At 50.6% G+C, this 22,152-nt stretch overlaps 1 protein-coding gene across 11 annotated transcripts in view; it reads left to right on the top strand.

The window, feature by feature from the left end:
- PAX8 (paired box 8) overlaps positions 1–22,152 on the top strand; it is a 56,927-nt gene that overhangs the window by 4,600 nt on the left and 30,175 nt on the right. For 8 of the 11 annotated variants that reach the window (XM_047744638.1, XM_047744634.1, XM_047744630.1 and 5 more), the window contains exon 3: positions 15,819–15,884. The exons of 2 other annotated variants lie outside the window; for them this stretch is intronic. In XM_047744638.1, the coding sequence (XP_047600594.1) occupies positions 15,819–15,884 (66 nt within the window). Of the gene's footprint in view, positions 1–15,751; positions 15,885–22,152 lie in introns of those variants that run through there. One more of the 11 variants, XM_047744627.1, reaches the window with a different exon arrangement.

Here is a 22,152-nt window from a genome sequence, read left to right as displayed (position 1 = left end):
TCTCTACCACAGCCCTAAGCAACCCCTAAACACCACAGGCAACTTCCCCACTTTTCTATGCATGACAAGAGGCAGGATTTTCAGGAGCCAGCTGGTCTGGCTCTTGGGTGTCTAGATATCAAGGTCTTGATTTGGTGGTGTCCCTAAAAAGGAAGCAAGAAAATACGCATTGTGCTCTGGGGACTTGTAAAGAGATTTGAGTGCTGTTTATTTTTATTATTAAAGCCCCTGGGATCTTCATTCCTAGCTGTACACCCACAATCTTTCCACAGATAGACTTGCAACTCACTGACAGGAAAACGTTTGCACACAAACCCAGAGTGGAGACACATACTTGCACACACTCATGCGTGCCTGAAATGAGAGAAGCACGATCAGACAAGATGCGCTCTTGCCAGGTTAATTTCAGCCAGTGCCTTTCTCATTTATGTATAAAATCTTGTCTGCTTTTAATGATGTTTCTCCCAGATTACGTGGAACTGCAAGAATGAGGAAACATTCTAAATGAAAAAAGAAATTTAAGACGTACAAACAGCAGATAATATCACATACCAATCTCACTATTAGTGAAACTGAAAAAATATATAAATAATGCAAAAAAAAATCAGCAAGGGAGAGTTTAGTAATGGAAAATTCCCCTGCAATTAAATGAAACAGTAATTTAGTAGAGATATGCCTGAATGAATTAGCATTTATTAATTGGTTCTCATAAAAAACAATTTGTGTGTGTGTTTCGGGGAGGGGATATTTAAAGTATTTATTTTTCATAGGAAAAGTGCCTCAAATATTCCTATCAAATTATGGAGTGATCATATTGTGTTTTGTGAAAAATCCCAGTTTTCTCACCGGTGAATTTCACCTGCCCATAAAGAATGCGGGTTGAGGGAGAGGAGTCCTTTTAAATCAGAATGAAGCTGGTCCCCTCTTCTCTTGGGACATTTCCAAGTATGAAACCAATGGGAAACCCATTGGCAGGGTCTGTTATGCTCAGAAACATCCAAGCCTGGTACTGAGCAGACTCCCAGGTGACCTGTCTCCTCTGGGGCACGACTAACTGAGGCAGAGAAGCCTGCTTTGTGGCTCTGCCCACCCCCACCTCCCCCCCTCCCCACCCCACCCTCCGCAGCCAGCCCGCTGTAGCATCCTCGCCAGCTCAGGCAGGAACTGCAGTTTGTAATCTCAGCGAGGAGCTTGCTAGGGTTGACTGGTGCATGGATGTGTTTACTTTCTCTCGCCACAGTTGGTCTGTCTTCAGTTCTAAGCATTTTAAAGCTGCTCTATTTATCAGTCCAAGAGGGGCCGAGCTCTCAGTTGCGCTCAGAAAGCTTTGAGCTCTGGGGTTCTGAGGACACAAGGAGCCAAAAGATAAAAGAAACAATTTAGTTTAAGAAAAAAAAAAAGATGGCTTTAAAAGGAGAGGACAGGAGAATGCACCCCTATCCAATTGGCTTTTGTTTTAGTTGAAACTTGGGGACCGGCTGAATCACTGGCCCCCACAAGCCCCCGCTCCCTTTGGAGATAGGACACGGGGATATAAAACATCATATAAAAAGAGGAGAATGCACCCCCATACTCAGAGTTCTTGGGGGAGTGATTCTTTTCTGGGTTCAGAATGGAACACTTTATAGTCCGAGTTCTTTTGGAGAAAGAGCTAGAAGACATTCTTCCTAGGAAGTATGTGCAGGGACTGCACCTGCTTCTTTGGGGGAAGGAAGAGCGAAGAGCCATCCAGGGGTCTCTTGGTTCCTGAAAGCTCTACTATCCCAGGCCAATCCCAGTTCATTCAGTCAGTGATCAGTGACTCCATGATGGAGTCTCTGGGTAGGGTGGATGGGCAGAGGCATCCACTCTTCCTCATTTACCTGTGGTCAGCGCACTTGTAAGTGGACCTTTGAGGGTCATAACTATTTCCTTAAGTCCAGAGTTAAGGTTGACAATCCTGTTTGGATTTTTTGAAAGCCCCTCTAGGTCTCTCCCTCGGCCAGGTGGGGACACGGTGAGCAAATGTCTCTTCCATGGGTCATGGGCCAGAAAAATCTTCCCAGGAAGTTTTCTATTTTAAACCCACAATTCATGTCACTGAGTCTAGGCTTTGCCCTGACTGGGGCTCCTTCCCCAGGAATGGGGCTGGGGAGAAACCAGCATCTCCTTCCTTGAGGCCAGTCGAAGGTCAAGGGCAGGGAGGTTAAGGAGGTCCCCCAGGGAGGGGTGGGTTCTGTTTCTGTGCTCATTCCTCAGGATCCCTCCCTAGTCCCGAATGCCAAACAAGATGCCAAGTCTTGCTAAGGCTTGGCACGGCCAGCCCCACACTACGCTGGCTTTCCCGATGCCACTTTTAGAGTTAAGAAAGAGCTCAGCACACCTTGGCACTTAGTGAGCCCTCAGTAAATGAAAGCTGGCTTAGTATCTCGGCGGGCTCTTCTTGGGATGGTTTTCCTTGGGAGACGGCACATCAGCTTCTAATTTAATTCCCAGGACTCTAACCAGACAGCTACTCTTTCTGACATTTTTGCAGAAGAGAAGGCAATGGATGCTAAGAGAGGCTGATGTGACTCCAACCCCTCTTTCTTCCACTCCCGCTCTTTCCCAAAGTCCAGCTCATGCAAACTCCCTGTACCACTGGATGGTTCACGCCTGCAACTCTTGCTGGGAATTCGGGCCAGAACCCTCAATGAGAGAGGGTGTGAGGGCCTCTAGGGACAGCAGTCGTGACAGCAACAGGCAGGGCCTTCTGTCTGTCAGCTCGTTCTCCTCATCAGGGTCCCTAACACTCCCACTCCTTAGAATAGACCCCTTTTCAGTGCAGTCCTTGGTCTTCCCGTCTGCATAATGGGAGAAGTGGCACCCATGACAATGTCCCTCCTGGAGGTCACTGTGAGGAAGAAAGAGGTGATCAGCCACTGGGAAAGGCAGAGTTAGGGTACTTTCTTTTAATGCTTGCCCCCAAGGCTGCCATGCTTCCACCTGCATCAAAAAAGGGGGACAGCTATTCTCTGGTACCTTGATTTGTCATAAGCCAGCAAGGAACTCAGTCCCTTGGCAGCTCCAAACTGCCCTTGGCCTACCTACGTGCATCCAGTTCAGAGACTAATGAGTTAGTGGGGATGATGGAAGTTTCCGAGTTACTGGGAAGACCCATCCACGATGTCAGGGGCCATCGCCGGTGCCCAGTCTCATTTCCCTGAGTTTAGGCTCATTCCTTCTGCTGCTTCCGCAGAGTTCCTCTCACTCAGGGCTTCAAAACCAAATCGTCTCCTCCTTCAGAGACACCTCCGTGGTCCAACTTATAACATTAGCTGGTAATGTTTGCTCTCTTTGCTGTTAGAGTAGCTGGCTGCATTTCTCGGATGAAAACCCTTCTGTAGTTTAAGCGGAGAGACTGGGTGAGAGAGAGAGAGGAAAAAAAACCCTAAATATTTTATATATTTCTTTTTCTCTCACTTCTTTTAACTCTGGTCTTTCTTCTCCTGTCTTTAGCCACAATGCTCATCAGTTTTTCTTTTGCACTTGTTCTCCTAAGTGGCCTTGGAGTGACCTGAGTAGTTAGTGCTAATTAGTCCCCTGGGACATATTGTCGCTGTCAGACCAGCACAGCAGAGAGGTCGGGGAGCTGGTTGGGTGACGCATCTAAGAAACAGCTTAATCTGCTGTCATCGTGTGAACTGCATGTTTGCACACCCAGGGTCCTCTGTGTGCGTTGCATTTTTTATCCCTCAGCCTCTCTAGGAGGACAGCAGAACTATTATTCCTAGAATAAACTCCGGGGCCAGGAGGTGTCAGGAGGCGAGGGATTTTGCAGCCCCTGGGAAGCCAGGGCCATGGGAGCCTCCCCACCCCCACAGGCAGCAGGAGGGGCTTTGCCTTGGAGGCTCTGCCTGTGCTGACCTTGCTGTTTTCTCCCTGTGTGACCTAGGGCAAGTCAGTTGTCTCTCTGGGCTTGAATTTCCTCGTGTGTGTGTGTAGAATACGAAAATGTTGCAGGGCTTCTAGAAGTACTGGAAGTACGACCAGTATCGCCGCCTGGCACATAGCTGCTACTCAAGAGTTTGGGTTTTTTCGTTTTTTGTTTGTTTGTTTGTTTGTTTTGTCCTGCTCCATCCACTGGTCACAAGGAGGAGAGTCTTCAAAAATTCTCTAGGGCAGATGCCCTAGAGAAAATTACATCGTCTCAGCATTTCCTGTGAAACTCTGCAGGAGTAACTTACAACCCAGCATCCAAACTTTGTCCCAGTTAAAATTCAGGCGTACTGCCTAGGAGTGTTGGATTAAGTGAAAGCACTCTTGGGAAGGGCTGGCTCGGACCCCCGTGGCCACTATCAGCTGCTATGGCAGCACACTCTGCAAAGTGAGTCCTTATTTCATTTTACCAGAAAAGCCAGTCATAGGGGAGACACTAGAATGGGCTATCCATGGGCTTTATGTTGGAATCCAGAACATTCTAGGGCTTTGGTAAAATGTAGTGTCTTAGAGGAGAGGTGTGTGGAAGTGGGTGTAGAGCTCTGCTGGGCGTGTAGTAAGACACGTCTTGGTACTTGTTCTTAATTGACACAAAACCATATGGTTATGTTTTTAAAAATTCACTAATCTCTCTCTCCCTCTCCCTCCCTCCACCCTGCCCCTTCTTACATTTTCCTACTTTGCATAATAATAATCCAGCTTTGTCTTGGCCAAAAATCCTGGGTGACATTTAGAATGAGCTGAGCCCCAAATCACTGACCCCAGCTCTGTTTTGGTCTTCTACCTCAACCCTGAGATCGTTCTGTCAAAATGGTCCTTGGACATCTGGCTGTGACTCAGGAGGTGGGAAGTGGGAGCGAGGAATGAGGACAGGAGGGAGAGTGTTAGGATGGGCAAGAGAGGTACTGGAGTCAAGATAGGACCCTGAGAATCAGCTGTTTACTTCAATGTAACAAGCCTTCATGGTGGGCCACTCACCATGTGCAGGGCGCCATGCCAGCGAGGTGGTACTTGCTGACCCGGTGACAAGGGTGAGAGGCACTTTCTCAGGGCCACTGGAGTCTTGTGATTCCCTGTCAAGGGGACAGACCCCTTGATGAGGAGGGAAATAATCAGACCATACAATTCAGTGGCGAGTCAAGGACTGAAAACTAACAACCTGGGTAGTGGGAACACCAAAGGTCATTCATTTATCTCCATCAGTCACCCTGGCCCAACCGCGTCGTTGCTGACAACATGTAAAGCTCATCTGGCCTTCGTGAGTCTAGTTGGTCCTTGGAGCACTTGTTCTAGAGAGACAGCATTGGAGCCTGTGTGGGTTCAGCCGGCTCCGTGGGGGTCTACACCAGGGACCCCGGAGTGGGGTGACTGGCCGGCTCATGGCAAGATGTTGCCAATCTGTAGGTACAAATGCCATGGAGATCTGCCCACATCTGCTAAATCAAACCCTAGCCAGACACCTCTGATGCACGTCCCTCCTCCCCCCACCTTCAGGGACGTGCAGACTTCATAGGATTTCCCTTCTGGACCGCCCCCCCCATCTCCTTGACAGTGTGACAAGGAGCAGGTCCTTCCGGTCCCCATATTCTGTGATGACATGACAGTGCCCCACACCGGGAATATCCTCATGCCCCACGAGCTTCCCCTCTCCTGCTGGCCACAGAGCTGTCTGGACAGCTGCCCCTAACTGTGACAGGTGGGCCCAGACCTCGGGGCTCACCCTTCTGCAGGTGAGACCTGCTCTCGAGAATCCTGCTGGCAGTGACACGGTGGCTGTCCTGATGGTTTTCTCACAGCTTCGTCCTTGGCTGGCTGGCTCCTGTTGGCTGGAAGGCATCCATCTCCCCGGGAGATCTGAGGCCAGGAGCGCATCGTGCCGCTGCCCACACTGCTCTCTGCCCCCACCCCCTGTAAGTCACTGTCCGTACCACAGCAAGGACGCAATTGTGCACAGCCTTCTATTGTTTGCAGACAATCTGGTGTGCATTTGCCAATCCACTTCATGTAGATAGTGCCCTTGTTGAGGCCAGGCGAGCCTCTCTTTCCCCTGGCTGGAGGACAAAAGGGAGTGCCAAAGGGGCTGGCTTCGGGGGTCTTGTAAATTCAACCACTTACACCTGCAGAAAAATAGACACACGGCTCCTGCCTCAGCGTGGCTGTGAGGACTAGATGACCTCAGGCTTGGGGAGAGCTTAGTCGGGTGCTTCCCCCATCCAGCGATCCCCCACCGGCCCAGCTCAGATACAACCTTCCCCTAAAGCCTTCCCTCCTCTCCAACTCCCCAGGGCCCCCTAGCATTTTATTTTTATGGCATGTTTTGCAGTCCACTGTGTGAAGGAATATTTCTATCTGTGGCTCTTGCCCTTCTAGATCTGGGCTACCTGAACACCTTTGAGGCTGTGGGCCTCACCCAGGAGCTCCCTAGGGTTATGTGACACCAAATATCTACCTGGACCCAGAGTTGGGTCCAGACCTCACAGGCCTAGTGGCACAGCAGAGGCTCCATGCTTACAACCAGGGCCAGGTCAGGGACACCGGGCTGCCTTCAGAATGTGCTGGGGTAGAGTGAGGGCAGGCTCAAGTCCAGGGAGTGCTGGCTGCGGCCTGTTCTAAGTGAACACTGACCCGGGGAACCGAGGAGGGAGGCCTCCCATATCTGCTGACAGGGACTGCTGAAGCCTAGGCAGAGGCACCAACACACACAGACACACATATCCACAACACGCACACTCTCATACACACAAACGTACAGAACCATACACCTACGCACTCACTGGTACAGCCAGCCAGAGTTAGGACTAGGGCGAGGCACCAGGAGGGCAAGATTTAAGGACGCGCTCACTCTCAGGCTCATGCAAGGGGAAGGCTGGCCCCGAGAGTGAGGGCCTCCTTAAATTCTGTACCCTGGGTGCAGGGTGTCCTGCCCTAGTTCCCTGGACATGATACACATGTTCACATAGCCAGTTACACCCACACTCATATACATGTGGGTGACAAATGCTCACACACATATGGACAATGCTTACCCTGTCTCACTAGGAAGTGTAAACACTAGGAAGAAGCCTTTATGGTGCGGAACACTGTCCTAGGTCTGTGGGTGATTAAAAAAAAAAAAAAAAAGGCCAAAGAATCCCCTGCTCTCAGAGACCCCCAGAGATCCAGCCAGGAAAACCCAGGTGCCATTGCGAAGTCCCAATCTAGTCCACATTGCTGAGAAGCACCAGTAACAGACACGGTAGACGAAGAGAGGCCCAAGGTATCCGGGGAATCTGCTGTGTGTTGTGGGTCAATTCGGATCAATGCAAGCATGAGGTCCCTGGCGTGTGACCTCCCCTTTCTTGCAGCCTATGGTTTGAGGTGTGGGCAGAGGACCTTCAGTGTCTAGCCATGCCTTCCTTCCCGGGGATCCCATTTAAGTTCTAGGACAGAGGAATCATGAGGGCCCTGCAGAGACCTGGGTTTCAAATGAGACCAAAAGACGGCCATTCACTTGGGCCACTCATGAGACCAGTGTCAGAATCACTAGCAATACTCTGTCTCTGGGGTTCATACTGGCTCTTCCCAGAAGAGGACACTGTTACCAAGCAGGCAGCAACAGCAGCGGGACCTGTTTATTCTAGAATCTGGCCTCTTGGTGCCCTGAGAATGGCAACACTGAAGGCAGGTGGCTGAGGGTTGTCACCAGTGGGCTCCTTCCTCCACTCAGACCATGAGAATATCCTGTCCGATCTATCATCCCTGCTCAGAATTCCCTGGCAGCTCTCCCTGCGAGCCCCTCTGTCCTCAGCTTGCGGCTATGTGAGCGTACAGGCCCCTGATTATAGAAACGTTCAGGGACCACGGGAGTGTGCCCCGCAATCTCATGGAGGCACGAGGGTTCTGCAGCGCCTGCACGGACCGATTATTACCAACAATGCGGTGGCATCATGAATGCTTTGTACATTGGATCCACAAATATTTGTATCACCTTCATAAATCAGTGATTCTCAAACCACGTGTCCCTGCAGAACAGGCAGAGGTGCTCATTGATAATAATGAAACTGAGCGACAGTGGCAGGAGAAAGTGCATTTGTGGACAAACCACCTTCGAGTTCAAGGTGTAATTTTTTTTCTATTTAATGGCCACTACCTCATATATTCCTTAGGATCTAGGATCAATTGAGCAGCACGTTATACTTTTCGCTATGTGGAGCTTGCTGTTCAGTCGCCTTCTTGGTGGAAGCATGTGTGGCCTTCCTGAGGAGTGTCATAATAGTGTTGATGTGAGGCTAGGGCTGCCTGATGTCTGCCTGGCGGGCGTAGCACCCCCATTCTGTGAAATGATGAGCTGCGCAGGCCTGCATCAGAAGGTACCATGGAGAATTTGCATTTGCCACCATCCAGGAAGGAGCCCCGTTCCCAAGCCTCCACCTCTCTCACCTTTCCCTTCTCAAAAAGCCCCCTGCTTTCCAGGCAAGTGGTACCTAGCATGCGTGTGTCGGTCATGTAAGGGAACCAGTGATCGTGGCCAAGTAAGGACACTCGCCCACACGACTTGTGCAGGTTGCTCCCCTGTCTCGCTCTCAGCTGCTCTGGAGCAGACTCAGGGCCAAGACACCTCTCCTGGAGCTTTCCTCCAAAGAGCCTGCACCCCCCCACACTCTCTGTCCCAGCCACCTGTCTTATTCAGCTCAGGCTATTAAAACACAATGCCAGGGGTGCCTGGGGGCTCCATTCATTAAGCCTCTGACTCTTGACTTTGGCTCGGTCATGATCTCAGGGTCATGGGATCGAGCCCTGCAGTGGGCTCTGCACTCAGTGCGGAGTCTGCTTGTCCCCCTCCCCTTTCCCCATCCTACACGCGCTCACTCTCTCTCTCAAATAAAATCTTAAAAAAAAAAAAAAAAAAACCACAATGGCACACGACCAGTGGCTTAAACCACAGACATTTATTCCTCACTGTTCTGGAGTCAGAGTCTGAGATCAGAGTACCAGCATGGTCAAGTCTGGTGAGGGTGCCCTTCCTGGCTTGTAGGCGGGGCCTACACATTGTGTCCTCACGTGGCCTTTCCTTGATGCAGGTGCCTGAGGAGAGAGAACTGGTGTCTCTTCTTATAAGAATAGCATTATTATAAGCTCAAATGATAAGCACTGTCCCCATCATGAGGGCTCATCCTCATGACCTCATCTAACCCTAATTACCTCCCAAAGCCCCCCCCCCCATATACCATCATACTGGGTATTAGGGCTTCAACATATGAATTTGGGGGGACACCAGCATCTAGCCCATGACACCAGCCACAGAAATATCATTTCTTTTTCTCCTCAGGTGCACAGACCACTGGGTCCGCTAACCCAGTGGTGCTTCTGTTCCCAGCCCTCTACGGTCCTGAGACGGACCTGTCTCCTCTCTTTCTGACCTATTTCTCTCCTAAATGGGTACCCCACCGGGTCCCTGTGCCTGGATCCCCTGAGGTTTTACTCCAGCTCCTCAAGAAGCATCTGGGGTCCCTCTGCTCTCTGCCTGACTCTCCACATACCCGACTTCACCCCACCCTCACCCATGCTTAGTTACTCTAGGGTCCTAGGACACACTCTCACTCTCTCACCCAATCACACCTCCCCGGGCCACACATGCCTTGAGCTCTAACTCCAAATTGTTTCAAAGGACATTCGTATTCTAACATTCAGTTTAATAAGTAAACATCTACAGAACCCCTCAGCATGACAGGTGTGGAGCTAGACTCAGATTGCAGAACTCAGGAGACACGCTAACATTCTAGAGAGAATGGAAACAAGTTGGACTTTTAGCCACAAGCGAAGAGAGAAAGGAAAGATTCCTTTCAGACAGACATAAAATGCAGAGCTGGTGGGAGAGGGAGGGGGACAGGGCTATGATGGGAGGGGCAGGGGTGGGACCCTACCCTGATGGAGGGGCAGGATTCTAGCAGGGTCTGGAGGAGGGACCAATGGGAGCAGAAATGTGGGGTCCTAGGACCAGAGTCGGCTCCAGGCAAAGGGTGCAGCAATGGAACGTCAGGTTGGGACTCCCACAAACGACAGGGGTCTTTGACCAGAGAGGCCAGACGAAGGCTTCAATACCAACCCTGCCATCAGGAAGGCTGGGTCAAGTGCACTCAATGTACGCGTTTGGGAGTGTTTCACTCACTGTGCATGAAAACTTCCATCCTCGCCTGGCTTGACTTCGCACTTCCCTTGTTGATCTTCATCTTCCCTTTCGCTCTCTAGCTAGAGCCACATACCTATTTTATCCTCTTTGAGCTTTGTGGTATTTTTATTAAGGGGAACAGCTTGGCAGTAATCCGGGATGGCTAGATGACTCACATTATTCAAATGTTCTGATTTCTCTCCTTTCCCAGCCCTGTTCCAGAGAATCTTAGCCTGGTGATTTTCCAAAATCATCTCAGAGTCCCGTTTGCACTTCCTTTTAGTCCAATCATTAACAGGCATTTGTGGGCAAACCGCTGGTGTACAGTTCGAGAACATTCTATCCCACCTCCCTGACGCTGTTTCCCACCACTTCCATATGCAAACCTGTGTTCCAGCCAACTGGTCTCTGTTTCCAAAACACACTGTGTACAGCCCCACCTCTGCACCTTTGCCCATGCAATGGCAGCAGCCGGGGCCGTCATCCCTACTCCCACTCTTTTGGCAGAGTCCTGCCCATGTTCCATTTCCCTAATCAGGCCCTTTCCGCTCCCCTCAGCTTTTGCGACCGTCCCCGTCTGATTCCCCATCTGAATCCTGCTGAGCTAGGCAAGAGGGAGAACTCTTCGTTCTCTCTACCTCCCCAGCACTGGAACATAGAATCCTATACCAGATGAGGGCTCCACAAAGGCCCATGATGGGATTTTTGACATAAATCTCCAATAGCACGTTTTATTGTTTTGCTAGTTGACTTAACTTGTCCATTTGAGCTTTTCGAGTGAGGTCTTCCCCACGTGAAGCCCACTTGGCCCTTTCACACGATATTGCTATAATCACTGTCTGATTTTCTTTATAATAAGGGGGCGCTATGGGACTGAGGAGACCAGGAATTGTAGCTTTTTTGGGAAACCTGATGCGGCCACTGAGGAGGCCTGAGACCTCTGGGTCTCAGGGACCCCTCCTCAGTCCTAAAGCACCTTGCTGGCCTAAGCCCAGATGTGGGGTGTTGAGTTTGGGCAGCAGAGACCACTGGGATTAGCAAACACTGGCAGGCTGGGCAAGACTGACCCAACAGTGTCCTTCCTCATGGTTGCTGGGCATCAGCTGGGCAGGGTGGGTGGCCAGATTCAGGGCTATCTGTGAGGACCAGTGCTTCCCAAGATCTGAATTCCCCAAACTCATCTGGCACATTGTAGATATAGGCTAGATGCTTAATAAATATTTGCTAAATGAAATCACCACTTTGAAATTTGCTTTATACAAGTGTTTCTCAAGTGTAGGCTTTGTTCCAGCTTCAGAAGCTTCCAGGGCTCTGCGAACAGTTGTAAGGCCCTGGAGCCTGTCCCCATCACAAGTGCCCAGTGATTCTGCTGTGGATTAGCATTTGAGAACCCCAGATCTAGGGTCTGCCAATCAAAGCCCCGCCAGGGGTCTCTCACACGTGGAGACTCGCACGCCACACTTGCTGGGGAGACAACCTTTCTTTCTGTATGGAACCCCCGCCTCTCAGAGATTTCCCCTCTGGCTGTGGGCGAGAGTGGATCTCACGCTCATGCAGTCTCAAGTCTTCTCTTAACTGGTTGTGCATAAGTCAGTTAACCTTCCTAGTCGGTGTCTTCATCTAGAAAATGGGCTTGACATGCCAGCCCCACCTCTCATAGAATTATGAAAACCCATCCCTGGTACAATCAAGGTCCCATTGATATTTGTTGAATTTATTTAAATGCAAGAATCACTTACCTGCCAGCACTTTAAAAGGGCTCTGCAAATGTTAAGTGAGTCCATAACCAACCTTTAGGAAAATTTAGAAAGTTCTTGAAAGGAGGAGAAGCCTGGAACTCCTGGTTAACTTGGGGGGAACCCCGCCTGGCCGGGCAAGAGTGATTGGCACCTACACAAGGCTTTGCTATACTGCTGTGTGTGTTGACATTCTTGCATTAAAGAAGAATTTGCCACGTGTTAGAAGTATCAGGAATGGAGACCAAGATGGGAATGACAGCGATGTCAAGAGAGCAGGTGCACGTAGAGAGGGTCAGATGTTAGAAAGCGCTCTCTGCTTGACTGAGACTGCCTTAGACTGAAAAGTACTTGGAGGGACAGCCGAATATCCCAGAAGAGTAGCCCCCAGGGTCCTCCCAAGTCTTCTGGATCCAGTTCAGAGCTAGAACCCCATGGATCTGTGCATTAACTTGCTGGGGCTGCCCTACCAAAGCACCACGAACTGGGCAGGGGTACAGGAGGCTGAAATAACAGAAAGTTACTGTCTCACAGCTCTGGAGGCTGGAAGTCTGAGATTAAGGTGTTGGCAGGATTGGTTCTTTCTGAGGGCTCTTAGGGGAAATCTGTTTCCCATGCCCCTCCTCCAACTTCTGGTGGTTTGCTGGCCATCTTTGATGTTCCTTGGCTTGTGGCAACATAACTCCAATCTTTGCATCACATTCTCCCTGTGTCATCCCTCTGTGTCCACATTTCCCTTTTCTTAAGGACGCAGTCACGTTGGATTAGGGCCCACCCTAATGACTTCATCTTGATCATTTATGAAGACCCTATTTCCAAATAAGGTCACATTCTGAGGTCTTGTGGGTTGGGACTCAATGTCCGAGTTTTGAGGGGACATGATTGGATGCATAACAATCTGAGTGTTGTGGGTGGTTAGTCTGGGTCAGTCCCCCACCCAGCTCTGAATGGACCTTTAGCTGCTTTAGGTCCAAATGGCACCAAGTGTAGAAACCTCTGTTGGGACTGACAGAAGAGGAGGAGAAGCCAATCTGGGTTCTGTAGAGCCTTTCTTGTTTGCCCACCCCAGTGTTCCCACACAGGAAAGGAATCTGCTTCCCAAGCCCAGAACCCACAGAACAGAGCCTCCTGTCTGGGTTCATGGTGTAAGTAAATAAGAATGACAAGCAAACAAGCTGGTAAGGGGAGCAGAAATCTCTTTAGAGTGTGCCTTGGTTCAAAACACATTCTGCCCAATCCCTACAATTTTCTTCCTCCCGTGTCCGCTAAGATGGCGCTAGCCATCAGGTCCCAAAGGGTCTCCTGGAATGTGGAATGAACAGGGATTAGGTCAGAAAATGTGAGAAAATTATGTGAGAAAATGTGAGCCTTGGTGAGGTCATGAAGTGAGTTGGTGACACTAGGCAGGTTGCCTCCCCCTTCCTGGTCAAGGACACTCTAGAAGGGCCCACCACTCGGTCGCTGAACAGGATACAGCACATGGCCCCCTCCATACTCACTTAGCCACAGTGTCTCACTCTGCCATCATGCAGGTCACATGGCGCCCCAGGGGGCCACTTTCCTTCATTCCTACAAATGGCCTCAGGGCCACCCCTGGTAGGTCTCCTGTGTGGAAAAGTTGCCCAAGGTCCCCCCACAGAGCTCTCTCTGCACCCGAGGGTCTGAGGGCAGTCCTGGAGTTGTGGCGATTGGACCGGGAGGACAGTAAAGATCATCGGTCCTTTCAGACCAGATGAAGATGCTGAGGCACAAAAAGGCAAGGTCACAGAGTGGGTGGAACCTGGGTCTCAGCACCCCCGTTCCCACCCCTGAAACCATAACCTGCGGGCTGAGTCTATCCCCATCTGTGCCTTGCTGGTGGTTCCTTATGCAGCAGCAAGTGCGGCTTCTAGAGTATGTAATCCACTCAGCCACAGTGCCGGGTTCTGAGGAACCAGCCATTGTCAGGTGTGGAAACCACAGACATGCCATTTTGTCACAGATTTGGCTCGGTGCGTCAGGCTCAAAAAAGCGGTTCCTCTTCATTTGTTCCTACCTGTTTCACTCCTCAGAAAGGCCAGACCTCCTTTCTTCCCCTCCCACCCCAGCCCCGAGGGTTCTGCCCCCCCCCACCCACACACACATACACACAGACACACAGACACACACTCACACATACACATAGACACAAAACCTTTCTAAGTTCAGGCCAAAGCTCACCTTCAAGTTCAGGCCAAAGCTCACCCTTTGCAGCCACCTCCGTGCTGAGCTAGTCAGTCACCTCTTATCTCAGTTAAGATCCAGAAGCACAGAATCCCAATTAGAGAGAATCTCTGAGCAGAGGTCATTGAGTTCAGCCTTCTAGGTGAGGCAAGATTTCCCTCTTCTCTTCATCACATGATTTCACGTCTCTTCAGGATGCCTAGTGCCTGTGTCCTCTCAGGGACGGCAGACTGCTTCTTCCTTCCCTCTCCCCCTCCTTGTTCTCCCTTCCCCTCGAGGGGCCCTTCCAGCTACCTCCCCACTCTCTCCCCTCCCCATCTCTGGGTGACTTTTAAATCAACGTCCCCAAAACCCACATTTATAACATTATAACTTTCAGCTATAGAACCTGGCAGAACGTTCCATAACATACGACATCAGGACGCAAATTCTGATGACTCACCCTCATTCCCCAACACACACACACACACACACACACACCCCACCCCCCCATCACCATAAGTATTCCACAGGCTCATCGAAAGAACTGAAGGAGACAGCACATGGGAATGGATTTTAAAATTTTAAGGTTCTATAATGTGTCAGGGATTATTAACTTGTAAGTTTCTCAAGGGCAAGAACTGTGTCTTCTGCTCAGAAACCATCTCCCCACACACACCCAGCCTGGAATATTATTAGACATAGAGCGGGTACTCATGGAATTGAAATCTAACGAACTGAAAATTGCTTTAATATAGACCCATATTTTAAAAAACAGCATTAATATCTGCAAAGCCTCTGACCCCAGGGAGGGTGCTGGAAGGTGTAGCACAGTGATTTGTGGGGCTTCTGGGATTCTAAGTATGTGGCCAGGGGCTGCTGGCCTTGCCGCCACCTCGCACACCTCCCTCCTCTGAGAGATAGAGGCTCAAGCCTTTTCTGCCGCATCACCCCCCTCACGTCCCCCATGGGGTGTGGTGTCGGGAGTCTAGAGGTCTCTGAGCTCAGTGGGAAGGAGCCGAGAAGAATGTCCTCTGGGAAACCTCCAACCAGCCCTGGAAATATCCACCAAAGCCTCTGACCAGAAGTTTTTTAATCAATTAATTAATGCTTTCAATAAATATCTATTGACCATCTACTGAGTGGATATAAACTCTGGGCAATTGCAGAGGAACTGTTAAAAAATACAGATTCAGGGACACCTTGCCAAGAAACTCTGGTTGAACTGACTGGAGGTAGAAAGTTCCAAAGGTCCCAGGTGATCCCAGCATGCAGTCAGGGCAGGAGCACGGCTGTCCCCCTGCAAAGCAAGCTTATGTGGCCAGGTAGGATGCCTTCCAGGAGCTAGGCAGCTAGGGGGCAGGCAAAGCATGGACCCTGAGAAAGGCCTTAATAATGAGCCTCAGGTGGAGGGCTAGGGACGGGACAATAGGGGAGGGGATAGTAAATGTCTCTGAGAGCTGGCCCAGGGGGGCTTCTATTTTGGGGAACACGAAGGCCAGAGTGTGAGGTGCAGATTAGCCACTCCAAGGCTGTGCCCCTTCAGGAAGAAGAGGCAGTGTATCTTGAGTCGGAGAATGAAGGAAGGAAGGGAAACGGTGCCCAAGCTTAATCACAGGAAGAAAGTGGCCCATCCAACTGTTTGGCTTACTGATATCATTTATAGACCTGAGGAAGCTTGCAGAGGCCTCCAGAAGTCTGTGAGGCAGCCCCAGAGGGGAACCTAGCCATGGAACCCTTGCGCTTGCCGGCCCTCCAGGACTCAGAAGAGCCCATGTTCTCCCCCTCGCCTCCAGCTCACCAGCCCCTGGTCTCTCCAGGTGTCCAGACTGGCTTCAGGACAGGGCCGCGCCTCACATCCAGTAGGACATTTCCCAGGAAGCTTGGAGGTTTTTTGCCATTTACAGCAGCTCCATCCCTGGAAATCCACGCACTGGGGCCCTTCCTGGGAAGGAGGTGACAGGGTTAATCTAAGGGCTGGGGGAGGCGGAGAAAGGCCTTGAAACACACAGGGAAGCCAACCAGATTAATAGAGGAAGAGAGAGGGGGGTAGACCATTAGGAAGACAAAGAGAAAATCATGCTGGAGCAATAGAAAGGGAAATCTAATATCAACTAGGGAAAAATAAATGGAGATTAGGGCAAACAAATTAGCTTTAATGGGTTCAATGCTAATACAAGAATAACAGCCGAGCTGCGAATGCCTTTGAGGGGAAGATGGGATAAAGAACCTGAGCAGTCATGCAGGCAATAAAGATGGTGTGGAGAGGGGGGCGGCCAAAGGCACGGGGAGGCAGAGAGAAGAGAATGCTGGGGGTGAAGGTAGGCGAGAGGTGGGCCAGATGGGCGGGCTCTGCCATCTTGGACAGGACCCAGGGACTGGGGCAGAGAAGGGGCTGGGAGGACTGAGAACAGGGAGACTCAGGAGCCCTGAGTGAAGGCTGGAAATAGAGACAAGGGAGGCAATCAAAGAGGGGAGGGACAAGGGATGAGAGGGCAGAGGAATGAAACCCGGACTGGAGACAGACCGGGCACAAAGGAGGGTTGGAGGCAACAGAGAGGAATAGAATGCAGGAGAATGAACCAATATTCAGGGGAAGAAGGTATAAGAGAACTGAATTCAGTGAGTCCTCTAAAGAAAACCATAGAAAAGGCAAGATTAGGCCTCAAGAAAAGGAAAACCTGGGGAGGACCCCGAAGTGGCTTTGGTAGGTGACAGAAAGGCACAGTTGCTCCAAGAGAAGGGGCCGACTATCCTGCTGCCAGGAGCCGTGCCTGGTGAGGACATGGACCCGAGCAGTACCTTGAAGGCCCTAAGCCCACCTCTCACTTCTGCCCCTTTGTAATGGTATGGCCTTGGGCGAGTTACATATGGCCTCTGCTCCTCAGCTCCTCATCTGTAAAATGGGGACAACAGGGTACCTACCTCAGAGGGCTGTCAGGAGGACTAACGAAAGGATGCTTTTAGAGTGTTCGGCCTGGCTCAGAAACCAGTACCTCCTGCCATGCTGGCTTTCGATGGTATCCCTAAGCATCGACTCATGGGGGAAGGAGGCTGAATCCTGAAAATAGCCTTTGCTCCTTGCCTCCTTCCCCTCTTTCCTCTTCTTTAAGTCCAACATTGGAAAATGACCCGCCAAATGTGGTTCTCTCCCAGCTAAAGACTAATCCAGAAGAAATCTCTTTATCCACCCTTTGTCGCCCTCTGCCTCTCCCAGCCCTCTCTCCCTGTTGAGGAGCAAAGAGGAAGGCAGAGCTTCCAAGGGAGCCGAACTTCTTATCGATAGTTCCAGGGGCCTCCAGGGACCCTCGGATTTGCCAGAACTCCAGGTAAGAGAGGTTGGGAGCTGAGCCTGACCTCATGGCCTCAACCTGGAGACCCCTCAGGCTGCATTAAAGTGTAGGGAGGCCCCATAAGAGGAACAGAGCCCAACAGACCAGGAGGAAAAACCAAGAAGAACAAGGCCAGGAATCAACGAAGAACCACCTAGATAGGGGCTCCAGGGCATTCCAGAACCTTACAAGAGCAAGACAATGAACAGGCAGGAATGGGCCTCTTCCTTTTGCTCCCCACTAGGACCAGTGGCTTCTTCCTGCAGTCTCCATCTCAGGATACCTCAGGGTACCTCAGGGCTCCTTTGTGCTCTTACAGCCCTCCAGCACCCAGAGAAACAAGTTTCTACACCAAAGCCTCCTGCTGAAGTGCCTAGAACAGGCTTCTTGTTTCTGACTGGACTCCGACAGACATGCCACTTAATGTCAGAGGAGGTCTGAGGAAACAGGACTCCAGGACTGGCTTGGCTGTGCCCTCGGCCTTGAACACAGAGCACAATGCTGAGCTTCTTGGCAGCGAGACCTGGGAAACCAGTTTCATTTTGACCAGCTGGATCCTGTTAGACATAAAAGGGCAGCCCTGCCCCACAGCCCCAAGTCAGAAACTTCTCCTCAAGGGAGCCCCTGGCCCTGGGATGTCCAAGTCCCTGGAAGGGCAGCTTTTGACACTACACCATGGTCATCCCTAATTCAAGCTGTCTCTTGTGGCTCTTTCCCTTGATACACACTTAAGTCTCCCCCAAAGAGCCATAAACCCCGGGGGGGGGTCAACTTGTATAGGTCACCCCTCGTCTTTCTCCATAAGACCCTCTCGGGCCAGGATTAGAAGGAAAAGGCTTCTCACCTCAGAATCTGCAGACCCACCTTGATGACAGTTTCCTCACGCCGGTGACATGGCACAGTAGCTCTTTTCCCACAGAGAGCTCCTGCAGAACCAAACAGGCTGTAAGTTCATGACAAGCGCTCAGACATCTCATGCTGATGACAAAGGCTGGATGTAAAGGAAGGCCTCCGCCTTTATCCCATGGCTCCTGGAGGAGGACAAACTTCTCTTTTCCCGGACCCTTTTTAAAAAGCTCATGTCTAAGAGAATGTGACTTTGGAAGACACAATTCTGCATAGGGCAAAGAATGTGTGGGCTTCACTAGGCTTGTTTTAAGCCTGTTTACTTTCTTTCCTCCCTCTCTCTCTCTGTCCCTCCCTTCCCTCCCTCCCTTCCATCTCTCCTTCCTTCCTTTCTTCCAATAATTACCCAACATTTATTGGATACCTACTATGCACCAAGCATTATACTAGATATCAAGGCTTTTAAGAGATTTAAAAAAAAAAAAAAAAGCCCCATCAATGCTCAAGGGGCCCATAGTCGATGCCATGGGACATAGCCAGTATAAACAGACACGTTCTCTAATACATGTAGTGGCAGACACTGTGTCCTGGCATGTTTCAAAGAAAGGACCAGAAACAGCAGGAAGGAAGGGCAGGGAAGACTTCCGGTAGGAGGTAGCTTCCCGAAGTGACTCAAGGTATGAGTACAAATTTACCCCGAGCTAGTTAAGAAAGGTCACTGCGGGCATGGAGGGCAGCAGAAACAAAGCTACAGGTGAGAATTCAGATACTGTGAAAGGCCAACAAACAATTCTGATTTGCTCAGTCATCAGAAATAAGGCTCGGACAGGTAGGGATGGAGGCTGGAGAGGTAAGACTGGCTCAGCTCGTGGGGATCCTGTCCTCCAGGTTTAGTAGCTTTGACCTCACCAGGCAGGAGATGGGGCTGTGCCCCAGCAGTCTCCTTCAATAGGGACACGGCCATACTTGGGTTTTAGATGTGTAGCTCCGCAGGAAAAAGTAACTTGTGCACGCTGAGTGCGGGGACCGGTGAGTCCATGTGCCTCGTTAATTCCTACACACCTTTGTCCCAGATTATACATCACTTAAGGAGATTTTCTTGGGTCACCTGGAACTAATTCTATCTCTCACCCCCCCCCCATTATGCTTTAGTACTGTACCCTTCTGTGTCCTTAGCACCATCCAAGCAGGACTCACACATTATTTGTGTATTCACTTTGTAAATATCTACCCATTTCTAGACTGGAGGCTCCCTGAGGTCAGGCGTCCATTCTCTGTGATCAGTTCCAGTAAAGTGCTTCGCACATGGTGGGTACTCAGCACATGTACACTGGATGGATCCATAAATACACAGATGCGTGAATACAGGGATGGCTAGGAAGGTACCGGTTAGGTAAACATTTAGGGGGTAAAAATGCCGTAGTTTGGTGAGTCCTCCATCTGGGGAGAATGGAAGAAGCTAAAGGCGCTCAGTTAATTCACGGGGCATATATTAATTGAATACCTAATCCAATTTAATAACGAACAAAACAGACATGGTCCTGTCCCCTTCATGGAGCTTTCAACCTAGTGAGCAAAGACAGTCGCTACTCGGGTGTATATTCATGCCAATGAGTATAAAATTAAAATTTGAATGAATGCCAGGCAGGAAAGGAAAGGTAAGCTACTCCTTGGTAGTTGGTGGAGAACATCTAAACATAGGCCCTAACCTTCTCTGTAGGAGACAGCAAAGCCACCCGGCCCAAGTGGCTTTGCACTAAACTGTAAGGAACAGGTCCGAGTTAATGAGATAAGAGGGGAAGACAATGAAATAAGTCAATCAGAGAAAGAAAATTATCATACGATCACGCTGATATGTGGAATTTGAGAAACAAGGCAGAAGATCATGGTGGGAAGAGAGGAAAAATGGAACGGGACAAAACCGGAGAGGGAGACAAACCCTAAGAGACCCTTAATCTCAGGAAACAAACTGAGGGTTGCAGGAGTGGAGAGGGTTGGGAGGAATGGGGTGGCTGGGGGATGGACACTGGGGAGGGTATGTGCTACAGTGAACGCTGTGAATTGTGTAAGACTGATGAATCACAGACCTGTACCCCTGAAACAAATAATACATTATATGTTAATTTAAAAAAAATTTCTGTGTAATGGGGAAAAAAAAAAGAGGTGAAGACAAGAGTTCAGGCAGAGGGAACAGCACATGCAAAAGCCTCAAGGGAGAAGGACGCGCTGCTGGCTCTGGGGTCATGCAGAAGGCCCACTAGGGTGCAGGGTGGAGTGGTGAAGGGGGCCCTAGGTGATGCCAAAGGGCAGGTCCTCTGCTTGCACCACAGCTCCTTTGCTCCCAACCAAGATGACACTAGTGAGAAGCTTCTTTGTGACCCAACACGAGATTTCCAACAGGAAACTGAATGTAGAAGAAGGGGGAAAGCTCTGGAGGTCCCGGGGAAGCCCTCAGGACCACCAGGGCATGGGTAGTAGGTAAAACGGCGGGAGCGGGGATGATCACCAAGGATGACCGTCTAGAGTGGGCAGAGCCCTGGGGTTTGAGAAAAGCCTGAAAAATACACACATATAGGGGCGCCTGGGTGGCTCAGTGGGTTAAAGCCTCTGCCTTCAGCTCAGGTCATTGTCCCGGGGTCCTGGGATCAAGCCCCGTATCGGGCTCTCTGCTCCGCAGGGAGCCTGCTTCCTCCTCTCTCTCTCTCTCTCTCTCTCTCTCTGCCTACTTGTGATCTCTGTCTGTCAAATAAATAAATAAATAAAAATCTTTTTAAAAAAATACCCCTATAATGGAACAAAGGAGGAAGGAGAACCCCAGTAGGGAGAAACAATAGCAGGTCTGAAGTTCTGAGGAGCCAGGAGACAGCACATCACAGAACTACCCTCAAGGAGGAGAACGTAGTACCAGCACCACCCCCCTTCCATCCAGTACTTAGTGTCTGAGTACCCACTCAGCCTGACGCCCATGGCAGGATAAGCAACAGAGCAGCCAGGAGGGAAAGGAAAGAAATAGGAACAGCAAGTAGGACTACTTCTTGAGAGATCTCGTCAAAAACAATACTAAGAAAAAAGTTTATGGTCAGGAGGAGAATATTGGGGAGAGGGGGAGGGGGTGAGGAAGCAGCATAGATGAATTTCCTTGTAGGTCCAGGGGAAAGACTGCGTAGAAAGGAAGACGTAAACAACATAAAAGAAATAGGATCATTTATGGAGTAGCATTCCAGAACAGTAGAAGGGTGAGGGGGTTAACGTGAAAGGAAGTATAAGCCACAGCTTTAGCCAGCTCCTGACTCTGCCACTCCAGTTAGTTAGCCTGGGGGGCGGGGGGGCGGGGGTAAAGTGCGAGGCACAGAGGCCAAGGCCATGCAGCAGGCTGAAGCCGATGCGGAAACCTGCTTCTCCGCGCGCACGCGTCTTTTGTGTTAGAGCGAGACGCACGGATGCCGGACACCGGTACCATCCGCGGTGCGCACTTGCGAGGGTAGATGGGCCGAGAGGTTAGAACGCGAGGTTTTCCGTGGTCCTGGAGGTTGGAACGCGAGGTTTTGCGTGGTCCTGGAACATCTTCTCTAGGAGCGGGAGTGAGGCACAGGCCCTGGCCTTTATTCCAGAAAGGCGCCGGGCCAAGGGGAGCCGCTGGAAGGTTGCCGGGGATACCACGGGCCTGCAAGCGAGGGAGCTGGGGAACGGCCTGCTCTGCATCAGCAAGGCCATTCCCTTGTGGAAGGCGAGCAGGCACCTCGGGGTCTAAAGGACATCCCCAAACAGCCACTGCCTGCCCCCTTGACTCCCTTTGGAACTAAAGCAAAACCCCCAGGTAGTTAAGGGGAAATTTTCCCAAAACAACCCATTGAATCAGTGTCACTCTGGAACTGGGCAGAGGCGTGAGGAACCGGACAGAAAGAATGGGGACGGTTGTAGAGTCCGCCATTTAGGAATCCTACGGCAGGGA

Source organism: Lutra lutra, chromosome 9, assembly GCF_902655055.1.
Source record: "Lutra lutra chromosome 9, mLutLut1.2, whole genome shotgun sequence".
NCBI classification, from domain to species: Eukaryota; Metazoa; Chordata; class Mammalia; order Carnivora; family Mustelidae; genus Lutra; species Lutra lutra.
Note: the sequence above shows the minus strand (reverse complement) of the source record. Positions and strands in the feature narration are given on the sequence as shown.